General features: G+C 36.3%; 1 protein-coding gene across 2 annotated transcripts; it reads left to right on the forward strand.

Moving 5' to 3' along the window:
- Positions 1-4,061: 4,061 nt before the first annotated feature.
- On the forward strand, positions 4,062-15,688 carry LOC135107464 (dnaJ homolog subfamily A member 1-like). Of its 2 annotated transcripts, none has more exons than XM_064017348.1 (9): positions 4,062-4,221; positions 6,270-6,409; positions 7,323-7,501; positions 8,175-8,340; positions 8,462-8,584; positions 9,377-9,531; positions 9,903-10,021; positions 10,352-10,517; positions 13,269-15,688. In XM_064017348.1, the coding sequence occupies exons 2-9, from the start codon at positions 6,278-6,280 to the stop codon at positions 13,417-13,419; spliced, it is 1,191 nt and encodes a 396-aa protein (XP_063873418.1). In that variant the 5' UTR covers positions 4,062-4,221; positions 6,270-6,277; the 3' UTR covers positions 13,420-15,688. The 2 variants fall into 2 exon arrangements, with proteins under 2 accessions (XP_063873418.1, XP_063873419.1); XM_064017349.1 differs by lacking the exon at positions 4,062-4,221 and adding an exon at positions 4,432-4,587.
- The last annotated feature ends 503 nt before the right edge of the window (positions 15,689-16,191 follow it).

Here is a 16,191-nt window from a genome sequence, read left to right on the forward strand (position 1 = left end):
ATGAAGTGAAAACAGATGTCGAAACTGCTGCAGTGTTGAGTGTCAGTTTTACAGCTTCCGTGGAAATTATTGTCTCTGTAGGAACCTCAGTTGTGGCAGATGTTGAGAAGAGGACCGTAAAGTAGAAGACTGTAAAGCTGCAGACAGCAAGTGCCAAAAGTGTTGGAAGTCTCGCGCCATTCCCTGGAAATATTGTTGCGCATTGGGCGGAGGAAGCGAGATCATAGCACACACCCCGTCGCAGTGTCTTCTTTAAGGCATCTAAATCAATACAGTGTTTTAATTCCTGTTCATCATATGTTGGAGGAGAAAATTAATGCATTAATATGAATAAATTACTGAATAAACGAGAAAATTATTAGTTGAATATGTCTTTAATATTACAAAATATTATTTAATGTAGAACGCTTTGCATTTCTATCCATGAAAATTGCGTAAGTAGCATCTCAGTATTTGATATAATGGAAGTTGTCAGTAATGGAATGTAATTCCTCATCCTTAGTTTGCTGGACACACACACACACACACACACACACACCGCGCAGTCGTTCCTGGCAGTATATTACACTTCTTTCATTCTGTCCCCATGGCTATTGCATAATTTTATAAAGCTGTCAAACTCCAGATAGCTTTCCTTTGAACACTTCCCTCGCTTCGCCTCACATTACTCATGTAACCAGTAACGTTAAATTTTACATCTTATTATCAGTCATAAATGAAACGACGTTTGTAAGACATAAAAAAGAAAAAAAAAAAAGTTAGAAAAGCCTGACTTTCCTGTAGAAAGGCATTGTTGCTGAATTAAGTCTTGTTTATCTTGAACATGGAACTTTTCGCAACATTTATACAGGAGGGAGGATAACAGATCTCAACTAATAATATATTTATACTTGAAATATTACTTTACTGATATAATGGATTCCAGGATGAAATTATAAAAAAAATCTTAAGATCGACGACACGCGAGCACCTGACGTGATTCATCTCTAGCTTCCTTCATTCCAGTTTACCTTAAGAGAACTTTTCTTTTAGTCTGCTCAAAGTCGAACGTATAATTAACAATGTTCTTCAACTTTGGCTCTACGAGTACGTACGAGTATATGTTCCTTGATGTTAGGAGTGTGTGAGCATAAAGCTGGTATGTACGCACAAGAGAGAGAGAGAGAGAGAGAGAGAGAGAGAGAGAGAGAGAGAGAGAGAGAGAGAGAGAGAATTACAAAAATGCAACCCTCCCGTAACACAACCACATGCGGAAGCAGTGAAACAGACCACAAACAAATATTTTAGTTCTAAATGTAGCTGTTAAGGGAAGCGCAGTGTACTCGCTCACACACACACACACACACACACACATGGACAAACTAACAGACATTTTTTTTTTTTTTTTTTACATATTTACATGCACGTGGGTATCTAGTAAGTTATTCTTGACTTTCAACACGTCCAAACACGTGCCATTAAAATCCACTAAATGAAAAATTCGGCTGATTGCTTCATGATAAAATTTAAAAACACTGCGGCAGTAAGAAGCAGCAAAGAATGTTGTTTTTTACTGCTGAAAACTTGAACCATAAAACTAAGAAACTATTGTAACCTCATTAGCAAGGCCACACCTTAAATATGCTGCTAAGTTTTGTTTCCTGAACTTCAGAAACTGGAAAGAGATTAAACAAGAACAACTAAATTAATTTAAGGCTTGAGGAAATTATACTCTGAATAGAGACAATAAACTCTACTCATAACAAAAGAAATTGTTGAACCAGAAATAAGTTCCTGAAAAGTTTGTAATTACTAGGTGTTTTATTAATTATGATGGTGACCACCGAGTCCTCCTGGAGTTCCGGATTCTTGAAATAACAAGATAATATGAAAGATTGTGTGATCACTTAGGTGATATTGCACAAAGCTTCATCTGAGTTCGAAGCCCCCAGGGAGCCTCGTGGCTCTTTTCACAGCTTTCATCTTTATCTTAAAAAAAAAAAAAAAAAAAAAGAAAAGGAAGAAGCAAGAGTAAAAGCAAGTTGTGTCCACCAAGGTTTCAAGACACTTATCCTTCAATTTTCGATGATTCTCTTGACATCTCGTTTAGGACTGGCACCTCAGTGGGATTTTCTTTTTCTATTTCTATTTTTTTTTCCTCCTTTTTTCCCTCTTGGCCAGTGTCATATATATATATATATATATATATATATATATATATATATATATATATATATATATATATATATATATATATATATATATATATATATATATATATAACACGCTCTCGTCTTACAGAATTGAAAATTAATTGGTCATTGTATGCAAAGAAGCATGAATTTCAGGTGACAAACTTGAAATTAATTTATGATTATATTGAAAATTTTATAACTAGTCCGTGGAATGTATAATCAGTGTTTCCTTGTATGTTAATTTAGCGCCTTGATAATTAATGCTAGCCATTCGTGTATGGTTCTGGGACTGATTATTGATATTGTCCTAATGATTGTTTAGTTCCGTCCTGATTGTTATGGCCGTGCAGTCCCAAGATGATGCGAATCTTTTTTTTTTTTTTCATTAGAGACGTAAATGAAAACTGAGGTTTTCCAAGTATATGTATTTATATATAAAGAGCATGCGATGAAAGTAAAGTGAATGTGTTATACTTACTCATTCCTATGACGAGCAACTGAAAATCTCACACTAAGCTGAACAATAAAAGAACCGACGAACTTGATTGGAAATTGCAATAGTTATTTACCTGTTTGTTTGTTTCTTTATTTATATACTAATTTATTTACTTATTTATACATGGCATTGAGGATAACTCGTTGTGAGCTCTATAGAAGCTAAGACACAAAAAACTTTTGTAGAATTTATGCAGCATTGAAATACTCAAGCATCCAATCCTTCTCGATGTAGAGCCTTCTGGGGAGGAAACTCTCTTTAGCAGTAGTTCCCAACCTTTTTTTCTGTCTTTTCTCCCTTCAACCAGTTCATCTGTGCGGATTTTCCTCTTCATTATGACCACAAAAATTGTGGAATTTCGACCAAAATTATCGTACGTAGTCATAACTAAAAGGCAATTGTAGCATTTTTTTTATTATTATTTTTTGTATTTGTATATAGTACTTGAAGAAAAGTCAACTGCCATATTATATGCGATTTTCCTTTTTTTTCTTTTTTTTTCTGTCGGCCAATAGCTAGTCATTTTTATTTCCCTCAATAGATTTCCCCCCAGGAATCCTAAAATTTCCCTCCAAGCGGAAATTAAATTGTTAGGAAATACTGTTCTATAGTATTGTATAAGAATGGTGTCAGAGTAAATGAAGTGTAGGACTCGAGTCTCCAGTGTTGTTACCCAAGATATCATTAACGTTTTCTCATCTAAAGCTTAAAAGAAAACGAACAGTATTAGTTTCTTTTGGGATATTATGGTATACCTGTATGTTCGAAGTATACTATTTTTTTTTCTTTTTTTTTTTTTTACTTTATTCTACGCTACATGTTTTACTTAGTAATGTTCCAAACGATCTTTTTATGGAAGAAAAGATGATCTCCTTTACGGTCTTTTTAATAATTATTGATATAACAAGTATTGCATCATATTTTATCCATTCATCCAATTGAACTTGATGGAAATGCCATCATTAATTCACACGGTGTTGTCAGGGAGATTTTTACTAAAGCACTGACACTATCAAAACCTGTTTTATTTTTGTAGGTAGCCCTAATGTAACAAAGACAAGATGGATCATTTATCCCGCAATAGTCATATTTTACCACGCCGCTGCAGTAATTTGAATTAAAAATAGAAAAAAAAATGTGTGGACGTATCATATAGGGATAATTTACACTTTAGAAATATTCTAAGACGTGACGAAACAAAAGATCCCCTTTCTTCTGCCTGACCTCCAGCGCTTTGTAGTTACTGATACTCTATTTTCCGAGAAACGTATGCTGTTTTCCTTCTTTTTACTTATTGCAATTGAGCTGCATGACGATGGTTCTTCTGGAAACACATCACTTATTGATTTATTTGACCCTTGCTTCGTGTTGAAACCCTTAGTTCAAATAGCACCCTTCCCCGTTCAAGCGAGGCGCTGCTCCGCGAGACTCCGCCGCCAGGTGCCTCTCCCTCCCGCGTGTCGTCTGGAAGTTTCCCGAGATCAGAGAATATTCTTCGCTCTCTGCGAAGAACGGCGGCCTTTTCACCACATCCAGCCTAAATACATCAAGGTGAGGTACCAGAGAGCTTATGGGTGAGGCATTGGGCGGTAGAATACCTGTAGTGTGTGCCAGGAAGGTGAGGAAGAGTGGGGGGTTGTGGTCGATGGCTTGTGTGTTATTGTCACCCACAGGAACAGCTGAGGTGATTTGCTTTTATCAATAGTGCCCGCCCCGCCGTCGTATGTGCACTCTTGCGTCAAGCACATGTGGTCTTGATGTGGTTTCCAGCTGAGGTGGTTCACGCGGTGGAGCAGTATTTCAGTGTTCAGTGATCATTAGACCGTATTTCCATGGCCACGTTGGTGCTGTACACGGCCATGCAATACTGTGCATGGGTTCTCTTATATTGCTATAACTCGTAGGGTTTTCAGAAGGGTAATTTACTTTTTTTTCTGTTTTTAGTCTAGTTTGACTGCATTACTTAAATTGATATTACTCCAATACGATATGTAAATTGGTGTATATCTTTGCATGTTTATGTGCTCAGTGTTTCAAAACTGTTTACTTATGTAAGATCCCTTCGTGTAATTCTTCGATACCGTATTTTATTCCAAGAATTACGAAAAATCTTGTCAAGTTCTAATTTATCATACATGTGGAAACGGTTATAACAAATATTTCTTTGTATTTCCATCTTATGAAAAAACTGATTAGCTTGTGTCTATACTTGCAAATGCAAACCCAAGGTTATAAGCTCTTTTTTTTGTGTAACTTATCTTGCTGTAATATTTTCTGTAGGTCATCCAGCGGTTTTGAGATTACAGAGTTTTATGCAGATAGTTTTAGATTAGATTTGATCCCTAATTCATGTCGTTATGAAAATTTTTCCTGGTTGTGTGTGTGTGTGTGTGTGTGTGTGTGTGTGTGTGTGTGTGTGTGTGTGTGTGTGTGTGTGTGTGTGTGTGTGTGTTTTAGATAATTCAAGGGCACTTTTGTTCCTTTCACATTTGTTTCATATACATCACTAACCACATGTACTCTGACCCTGCTGGTAAATTTTCTTAAAGCCACATCTTGTCAATTTCTGAAGAAAATTATTTGATTCTGGTAGATTTCAATATTTTGATTTAATATGATTGCTATTATTTGGCATAGCCACTTTTACTACAACAGTTGTGTGTGCATGTGTGGCACTTCACCTGACCTCCATTACTCACCAAATATTCCAGAGCTGCTGCACAAATTTTCCTAACCACCACGTAACAACCTTTTAACCACATGATTTGCTTCCTGGACCTTACAAAACACTCAAAATCTGGTGTTATGGCTATTTAGAAATTTGCCTACTTATTTCATCTATTGAAAACTTGGAGTGACAAGAGTTGTTAGGTACATAAACAATTAAACTATATGGAATTAGTATCTGGAGAATGCTCTTTACCAAAATAGTACATCCTGTGTCATATAGCTACTTTTCTCAGTTGTGTTCATACACATAGTGGTTTTCAGAAAAAAAATTCAGGCATAGAACTTGTATATTTCATATGTGTAATTTATAACTGATGGTACCCATGAGTAAGCAATGGCAAGTGGACATTAGATGACTGTTTTGGCTTGATTTTGGTAGGCAGGATCCTTTAGAATCTAAATTCATACATGTTTCATCATGTATGTAAATCTTTACATTCTGAGTGTATTGATAATTGAATTAAGTCACAAATCTTATAAATAATTGTTACCTATATCAAATTTTTAAAAGATATCTATGGGACATAACCCCCTGATTAATAGTCATTTAGGTCAGATTTGATTAAATTTTATAACTTTAACTCTGGTCATTTGGATTCAAGTTAACTGTTGGATATCAGTATCATACTATGCAAGTCAAGCTAAGTGAGTGCCATGCTGCCATCTCAGAACCAGAACTAAATCTAGCCAAACATTATAACCTCACATAACAGGGACTGCCATGTGTAGGCCTGAGGGCTTCTTGCAGCTTCCCTTATCTTATGTTCCAAAGGAGGGGAGCTTCTTTTCCATAAGCTCCTCCTTAGACCGCTCACTCAACAAGGAACATAAGCATATCATTAATGAGGATTTTTTTTCTCTCTCTCCAGAACTAAAGATGGTGAAAGAAACAGGTTACTATGATATGCTTGGGGTGAAACCCACTGCATCACAAGATGAACTCAAAAAAGCATATAGGAAATTGGCCCTCAAGTATCACCCTGACAAAAACCCAAATGAAGGAGAAAAGGTACTGTGCTATTCATTTTCCTTATATTGTGATGTAGGAATGCTTATTTCACGATAAAGTTTATATAGGTAATTAGAATTCATATTATCATCTTTGCAGTTTCTTTTGAAATCATTATTTTGTGTTTTGCTTGATGAGACTTAATTTCCATGTTAAGTATTTACACGCACCGAGAAAATATACCTAACAAGTTAAGGATTTAAGTGTGAGTGCCTTTTTTGTGGTTGCTCCACAGTTATTCCTGATTATGAACTGTTACAATACTAAAAGAATGCATTGCTGAAGCAGACTACTGGATTATATACCAAATTTTCCAGCATATAAGGCTTGCCCCAATTTTGGCAAGCCTGTTTTGGGAAAAAATAAATAAAAAGTTGCAGCAAATCTCAGAAATCTCTGGCTGAATGTCTGTCTCACTTTTGCTGCTCAGCCCATTTACCACTACATAGCTATTCATGTGCTGGTTATAAGATTTTCATTCTCAGCAATCATGAAAATTTAGAGTGACACCTTTTGGTAATTTATCATATTAGGCCAAGTTTTAGTAGTCATGTTCCCAGAACAGTGATAGCAGTGATAGTGGTAGTGACAAGATAAGTCCCTCATTCACAGCTTACTCATAATTTTTGTCATCATTATATTATCATCACTATTTATTACATTTTTGTCATCTATTTTTTCCATCTTTCTGCATTCTTTTTATCTTCATTAATACATAATCTGCTTTTGAACAAGCTTTGGGTGCATGAGATAGATGAGAAAGTCCTAACTAGGATGCTGTCATAATGAAATGTCAAGCAACTAAGAGTTATAATTAAAATTAGCTCATATCTCTGCCAGAGGAAGCAATGTATAGAATCCACAGGTAAAGTTAATTATGTATTAGGATTTACTAATTATTCTTTCTTTTCAGTTCAAGTTGATCTCACAGGCATATGAAGTCCTTAGCAATGAAGAAAAACGCAAAATTTACGACCAGGGAGGAGAACAGGCCCTCAAGGAAGGAGGTAGTGGAGGTGGAAGCTTCTCCTCCCCCATGGACATCTTTGACATGTTCTTCGGAGGTGGAATGAGGCGAGGACGAGAAAAGAGGTACATTGTCAGAACTTGACAGTTTCCAGAGTTAGAATAGAGATTAAAGAAAAGTTTGTTTTGCTGAAGGAATTTCAGATGTTAAAGGAGACAAACCCCAATTTGTCTCTGATCTGCTAGACTGATTAAGTGATGTTCCATACATTCCAGTTTATGAGGTGATCCTAAATTTTGAGGGCAATAATATCTATATCTGTATCAGATGTTCCCATTGTTGATATACTTGCTCAAGAGGAATGTGTTTTCATAATTTGTTAAGATTATGGAGGCAAGACTTGCCTTACAGCAGGGTGACCCAGACTCCTCTTCAGCTGTTCAAAGATAGTTTTGCCAAAACTCCTAATGGGGGATGATCAAGATTAGTTAGGAAAGCTTGAAGGTTGCCAGTGGATTTTCCTTTACAGAATCTTTGCTGATGATGAAAAGTAAGGTTTTGAGCTGATAGGTGCTTCAGAATCTGTATTGAGGATAGAGTCGAAAGCTATAGAAAGACAGGAAATCAAGGCTATGGGTTGAGAACAGGTTGAATGTAGGCAAGCTTCCAGCTAGAAGGAACGGTCGATGTTAATTTTTTAAGACAGACAAAAAAGTTTGACCTGGCAAGGAGTGAGCAAGGAAACAGTCACAAAGATTATTAGGAAAGATATAAAATTGATAATTTGTTTTATTACAGAGTGAAGGATGTTATTCACCAAATGAGTGTTTCATTAGAGGAACTTTACAATGGAGCTACTCGAAGATTGGCCCTGCAGAAGCATGTTATTTGCAACAAATGCGAAGGTCAGGGCGGAAAGAAACCCCCAGAGAAGTGCCCTTCATGTAGAGGCACTGGAATGCAGGTGAGCTGGCCCAGCTATTTTGGAATAGGATTTGCATTGGTGAAAATAAGAATATATTGTTGCACTGGTAAAAATAAGCTGTTACATCATATTTCTTTCCTTAAAACTTTCTTGTTAACAGGTCCGAATCCAGCAGCTAGGGCCAGGCATGGTATCCCAGGTGCAGAGCATGTGTGGAGAATGTCGAGGGCAGGGTGAACGCATCAGTCTTAAGGACAGGTGTAAGACATGTGAGGGCAGAAAGGTAAGGCTTTGTGACTTTTGCTGTTGCATATCAAAATTTTGCTGTTTTTTTTTAAATTGAATGGACTCCCTCATAATTCTCAAGAGGACATGAAGAAGAATTCTAGATAATCAGAATGGGTTGGTGGGCTGCAACATGTGGCTGTGGTTAAAGATTAGAAGATAAATATAATGGCAGCAATAGTTGTGATGTATCCTATACTGTTTAAAGCAAAACATATGGAGAAGTTAAAGATTAGAAAAGGAATTAATGGAGAGGAAAAGAAGCTTATCATAGATGAAGGATTTAGAGAGGTATATAGTTAATCAATGAATGACAGAATTGTAAAGTAATGAATGGCAAGATGTCTATGGAATGTAGTTGGTGAATTATGCAAAAAAATAGGAAATCTGAAAATCATTAGTAAATGTTTTTGGTAGTGTGCAAAAGATAGAAGTTGAAGTAAATATAAGATATACATGAGAAAACACGATGAAGGAAGAGTGAAAGGATTAAAAGATGCAAAGATAGAAATAAATTTGTTTGAATCTCTCTCTCTCTCTCTCTCTCTCTCTCTCTCTCTCTCTCTCTCTCTCTCTCTCTCTCTCTCTCTCTCTCTCTCTCTCTCTCTCTCTCTCTCTCTCTCCATTTAAGTTGATAAATGTTACAGTTTTCCTATCAAGCTGATTCATTTGTAACTTTGTTTCAATCTACTTTCTTTTCTTTTGGTTTCTGAATCTGGTGAAAATACTCTTTGCCTGACTACATACAACCTGTGTTCCATTTTAAATCTAATCACTGTCTCTGTTGTAGGTGGTCAAAGAGAGAAAGATCTTAGAGGTTCATGTGGACAAGGGCATGGAGGATGGACAGAAGATTGTTTTCTCGGGTGAAGGGGACCAAGAGCCAGGCCTTGAGCCAGGAGATATTATCATCGTCTTAGATGAGAAAGATCACCCAACATTCAGGTAAACTGGTTACTGCAATATATTCAAGCATCTTGTGGTTGTTTTCAGGAGAATATTACATTTAAATGAAAAAAAAAATAATTGGTTTCAAGAAGGTAAATTCCATTAATGCCATACATCAAGAACAGATATGATTTTATTCTCTCACTTAGGCATCATTGTATTAGTAAAAATAGTATGGTGGAAAATCAAACAAAACTGAATTAATTTAAAGATATAATAATGAAGAAGGCTTACATCTTACACAGTGTTTGATGGGACTTGACATTATTTACCACATATATAGTGGCTCAGTAGTTAAGCTGGTTTACTGCAGCTTAAGTGTCTTTAACAGGTGTAGAATTCTGAAAGCGTTTTCACTCTTTTCACAGACGCGTCATGAATGATCTCACAATGCAGATACACATAACCCTTGTGGAAGCATTGTGTGGCTTCCAGAAACCTATTAAAACTTTAGATGATAGGACTATCGTTGTTAGCACCATTCCTGGTAAGTTGTGAGCTGATATTTTAATTGTTGAGCTCAGGAAATTAGTTTTATTCTCAGAATGAATTTTTAAGAAACCTGAGCAGTGGAATTGTATTGTGCTATAAATCTTCTATCTCTGATAAGGAATTAAAATGTGACATTTTATCAGCTTTGTACCATCCATCATAGATGTGTGTATAATTTCTATAAATTTTAAAAAGTTGACTGATCTGCAGATTAACCATTGTACCATTATTGTGTACCATTTTGTGGGCAAACCTATTGTGTATCATTTTGTGGGCAAACCTACCATTAACGTTAGCTACCTAATGTATACACATTTTGTTACAGGCGAAGTGATCAAGAATGCCGAAATCAAGTCTGTATTAGGTGAGGGCATGCCTCAGTACAAGAATCCATTTGAAAAGGGACGTTTGCTCCTCCAGTTCCTTGTAGACTTCCCATCACAAATTCCTCTTGATCGAATCCGAAAGCTTGAGAAGATTCTCCCTCCCAGGTATGAAAACTTCATTTAGATATAGACCAACCTTTTTTCACTCTAATCATGGCCAGACACATCAAGACACAGAGAGAGAGAGAGAGAGAGAGCTCTCCTGTCCTGTATCTGGCATTTCATATCACATACAGGATGTTTATGAAATACAGTCTCTCCACAGCCTCAGATACAAACTCTCCCTCTGCACTATGTAAAGCCTCTCTTCTAAGTATCTTAAATATAAAATATATTACTTAAAGCCATTTTTGCATTACATATTTTTCATAAGGTCTACTAGTACTTTCAAGTAAGCCATATGTAAATACAGGAAAACCACATTTGCAGTGCCAGAGAATCTACAATATCTAATGTTTGAAAGTTCATGTGTAATAATATATTGAGTTTGATCATTGTAAATTAGTTACCAGAAATATTAATCATTGTACAGTACAGAATAATAATTTTTTTATCAGTCATTTCTATTAATCATTGTACAGTACAGAATAATAATTTTTTGATCAGTCATTTCTGACAGCTTGAATGACAGGATGACCATTTAGTTGGAATGGTTCCTCCTGAATTTTCATCTTATTGCTATTTACACAGATCAGTTTACCCAATATAGATGCCCTTTACCCAGAATTCATGCAATATTACTTGACACCTTAAATGTGGAAATCTGATTTAGTAAGTTTACTGTAGTTGCATTTACACAAAAATTGCATTTAAATTTACATGGATATTGATGAAGTCCATTTAGAATTATTACTGATTCAAAAGACAATTCTCTATCTTTTCCTGATTATCATCTCACCCCATCCCACCACACCACACTGTTGTGGTAAACCTACATTATATGAAGATGGAACAAGAAGAGAAGAATAACAAAATAAGAAAACAAGAAAGCAGAAAGGGGAATAGAGAAAACTGAAAACCAGGACCAGAGCAGCAGTTTTTGTTTTGAGATAGGATGAGAAGACCCAAGCAGACATGACCCACATGGAAAAAAGTTATAAACATTAAGGAGACTGTGACCTTGGGTGAGGGAAGCCTGACAGATGAAGATGTCAGCTACAGTACCAAACAGAAAATGCAAGAGCAGCACCTAGCGGGACACTATATGAATGAAGGGAAACATGAGGCAAGTTGTAGGAACTTACCCATGCCTACATCACCCCCCACCTCTCACTCTCCCTTTATATCCCAAACTTCAGTCTGATGCCCTGCCTGATTGGGTAAAGTTATATATACCGCCACACGTGGGTGGGTCATGTAAATACGTGAATTGTATTACTGTATGTGTGCATGTGAGAATGTATGGGAATTTCAAGCTTATCGTGGAAATAACTTTTGAGAGAAAAGTGTAAGAGAAACTAGAGTATATAAGGTCATGTAATTAAGGGAGAAGGGTAGCAGAAGTTGCAGAGGTAGCAGACACACAGGTTCCAAGAGGTCCAGCCTGAGGATGGCTGTGGTTGAGATGGACAGAATCACATAAAGTAAGTGGAGCTTATAAGTTGTAATGCAATCTTGAAATAAATGATTTCATGATTTGGTAGGAGGAGAAACAATGATAGGATGTTTAGGTTTATTTTGATACATGCATATGTTGCTTATGTTTTGTATTGAATGGGATTGTTATATTTTGTGTGTGTTTTTTCTTACTTAACACAATCCCATTCAATACAAAACACACAATGTGTGCATGTATCAAAATAATAAACCTAAATATCCTATCATTGTTCCTCCTCCTACCTTATCATAAAATAATTGATTAAAAGACTGCATTACAACTAATAAGCTCAACTTACTTTGTGATTCCGTCCATCTCACCCACATCCATCCTCAGGCTGGGCCTCTCAGAACCTGTCTCTCTCTGCTACTCTACTCTCTGCTACCTCTGCAACTTATGCTACCCTTCTCCCTCAATTACATGACCTTATAATATACTCTTGTTCATGTTACACTTTTCCCTCAAAAGTTATTTCCATGATAAGATTGAAAAAATTCCCATACATCCTCTCACACACACACACACACACACAGTAATACTACTCATGTACTTACATGACCCGCCCATAGACATAGCAGTATATATAACTTTATCCAATCAGGGTGAAGTTTGGGGTATAAGAGGGGAGTGAGAGGTGGGGGGATGATGTAGACAAGGGTAAGCTCCCACAAGTCACCTCACTTTTCCCTCATTTGCACAGTGTCCCACTAGGTGTTGCTCTTGCCTGTTCTGTTTGGTACTGCAGCAGCCAACATCTTCATCTCTGTCAGGCTTCCCTCACCCATGGTCACAGTTTATAACCTTTTCTCGTGTGGATCATGCTCTGCTTGGTCCTTCTCATCGCATCTCAAAACAAAAACTGCTGCTCTGGTCCTGGTTTTCAGTTTTCTCTATTCCCTTTCTTCTTCCTTGTTTTCTTCTTATTTCATTATTCTTTTCTTGTTCCATCTTCATGTTATGTAGGTTTACCACACTGTTTACAAACCAGTCTCTCTCTCTCTCTCTCTCTCTCTCTCTCTCTCTCTCTCTCTCTCTCTCTCTCTCTCTCTCTCTCTCTCTCTCTCTCTCTCTCTCTCTCTCTCTCTCTCTCTCTCTAACACACACTATGCTGTTAAAATGTGTGGACCTTTGAGAGGTAACATTGTTGCCAGAGGACCAGAGGCATGCATTGCCCATGCATGCTTGGGAGTGTAATGTGGAAGCACTCACGTTCCATTCTGGCCTTTCCAAAATTGGTGACCTCCGAACTTCTTCCTCAGACCCGAGATAATAATCCCAGATGAGGGTGAGGAAGTGAACCTTGTGGAGTTGGACCACAACCAGCGAGGAAGGCGTCACAACCACATCTATGATGATGATGATGATGACCATCACGGAGGACGGCAACATGTCCAGTGCCAGACAAGCTAGGCTCCCACAGCTTTATTATGTAGATGTCGGTAACTTAAAATACTTGCAGCACCTTTCTTGCATCCCTGTCAGCAGGTATATGTAGTGACTTGTGGCTGAAAGACTGGAGTGTGATCAGCACACAGCATGAAAGGTAACCAGGATATTTGATATTTCTATGTTTGAGGTTTTGTGTTCATGTTGTCTGCTTCTAATTATGTTCCAATCATTTCACATTTCACTTAGTACATGTCAGGAAGGGTGTCTGTTGTAGAAGGGAGGATATATGGATGAGGCTTCAGTATTTAAAAAATTATAACCCCTTTTCTCTCATAGGGAGATGCAATCTCCTGTAGAGAGCACATCCCAAAGCTGGTGGTTTTATTGCTTCCTTCTAGATGTTGTAGAGGACACTACATTATTTTATTTTATATTTTTGCAATTTTGACGTAAAATAGCCTCCATTTAGTTTCTTTTCTTTTCCATGGTTATTTGTTCCACTATGATGATGGAACAGTCCACAGATAGATCTGAAGGACACCATTTCCTTTAAAATCAATGATATAATGCAGATCATTATCAAACTGAGATTTTGCATCATGAATTTTTTTTTTTTTTTTTTTTTTTTTTTTTTTTTTTTTTTTTTTCCCTCCATCCTGATTTACTAGACCATTTTTGCCATATCACTGAAACAAGTCTTGGTATTTAGTAATTGTATGTTTTCAACCCATATATATTCCATATTTTACTGCGGAGGATAGCCAAGTATTCTCAAGTGAGCAGTATCATTTGATTAACTGTTAATGCCACGTACTACAAATGGTCATTACCATGTTCTATTTTTCCTGTTCTCCCTCCACTGTGTCCACTTGTCATCTTGTGTGTGCACTTGCAGTCTACTGCACACAAGACATTTGAGACTCTGCATGGTAAAACTGGTACCAGTTGTCATTTTCCTGAGTTTTCAACCTAAATTGGGCGGAAAGAACAGTTTATAATCAAACCCAGTATTTCTCAATTGAAGTCCATCATCCAGAAACTTGAGATAGATGTACATGAAGAAACAGAGGAATATTTGTGTACTTCTATTTGATAATATGTTTTACCAGTAACCTAAATACTGCACATTGATTATTCACCTTATCTGTACTGACACTAGTACCTTTATCTACCCCATTGTTTACCAATTTACAATTTGTGTCAGCATAAAGCACATACAAGTTCAAGTGTCCAAACAGTTTTGAGAAATTATGGTTGGAAAGGATGGCCCTATAAAAAGTTGACATTCCAAAAGATTATGTAAGCCATCTTTAAATTACAAAACTGCACAGTTTTTAGTATTCTGGAATTTTGGTGTATATTAAAAAACTGGCTTTGCAATTTTATCATGCAAAGCCTCATTTGTAGACTAATTGTACATAACTCTAGCCCAGATTTCCCGAGGGGCTAGTCGTAGATGTATGAGGGGCATGAGATTAAGGATTTGAGCAGTAGAAATGTTGAAGCATTGGAAGGGTTAGGGAAAAGATTTATTACCCTTGAAGGGGTTAAATGGCAAGGTGACTACTTTTTTTTCTGCTGAGGTGTGTGAGTGGACTCTTCTCTCCCTAAAAGAATGTTGTCGTGTATGTGCACAATCTTCCACCCATGATATCATTCATTACTGAACTTTTTATACATGGATTGGTCTTTTAATACATTAAGTTCTTGACACATGACACTAATTTGAAGGAAGCTGGAGGGGATAAGGCTGGAAGCTCATTTAATCTGCAGTTTAGACTCCCTCTTATATAAGAATTTTAACAATGAATAGTTAATGAAAACACATGGCCTGTTTTTTCAAGGCAACAGAAAACGTATGGCAAAGATGGGATTGGGAGTGATATCCACATTCATCCCATATATGTTGTTAGGTGGCACATTTCGTGCTGTTTTTGATGCCCTCTGTTTGAACATAAAGACAACTTATTAATACTTTTCATTACATTTAATTAACCTTGTTCTGTAAATGCTGAGAGCATTCAGTACCTCAAGAATATTCTGTGTCAAGGCTCATCTTGAGGGTATATTGTATTTGATGGCCTAGATTTGATTTCACAAAACTTAATATTTTATGTAGATGGTGAGGAATTAACTCATTCCACTGTTACTATTATCAGGTTAGCAAGTCTGAATTTTCATTATACATATAACTTGGTAAGTATTATGTGGATGGATGAGTTGTCTCATAATTTGAAACTGAAATAAATGAAAGTACATGTAAAAGAAAAAAATAAATTGTATAAAGATGTTGCTAGCTTTGGTTAAAGGTCCATTGAATAAATAAAAAAAAGTGGTGCTGGTCTTTACAACAGTGCAATGATTCTTACATAATTCCTGTTCCCAACAACTCCACAATAATCTTGTAGTCTATAGTTCTTAGCCTTTACAATTACATGGGACATGTAATACTTCTTAGCTGATAACAAATTCCTTCTAAAATTGTTTTTATTTTCTATATTCTTAAATGGCATACTATATGAATAAGAAGCGCAGATTCATTTAATTGGTATTAAGTAGATGTATATGGTATGATACATGAAGACACTTAGCTACCCACCATCTACTGTAAGGCACTCTGGGCTCTGATAACTTCAGAAAGCATACATTTCATTATTTTTTTTTAATTATTACAACAAATACATCAATAATTTGATTATCTATGCCTCTTATATATATATATATATATATATTGATTTTATTCTTAAGTTGACAACAGCTCTAGATGTTCCATTCATCACTTTCAGATATATG

This window comes from Scylla paramamosain, chromosome 15, assembly GCF_035594125.1.
Source record: "Scylla paramamosain isolate STU-SP2022 chromosome 15, ASM3559412v1, whole genome shotgun sequence".
Taxonomy (NCBI): domain Eukaryota; kingdom Metazoa; phylum Arthropoda; class Malacostraca; order Decapoda; family Portunidae; genus Scylla; species Scylla paramamosain.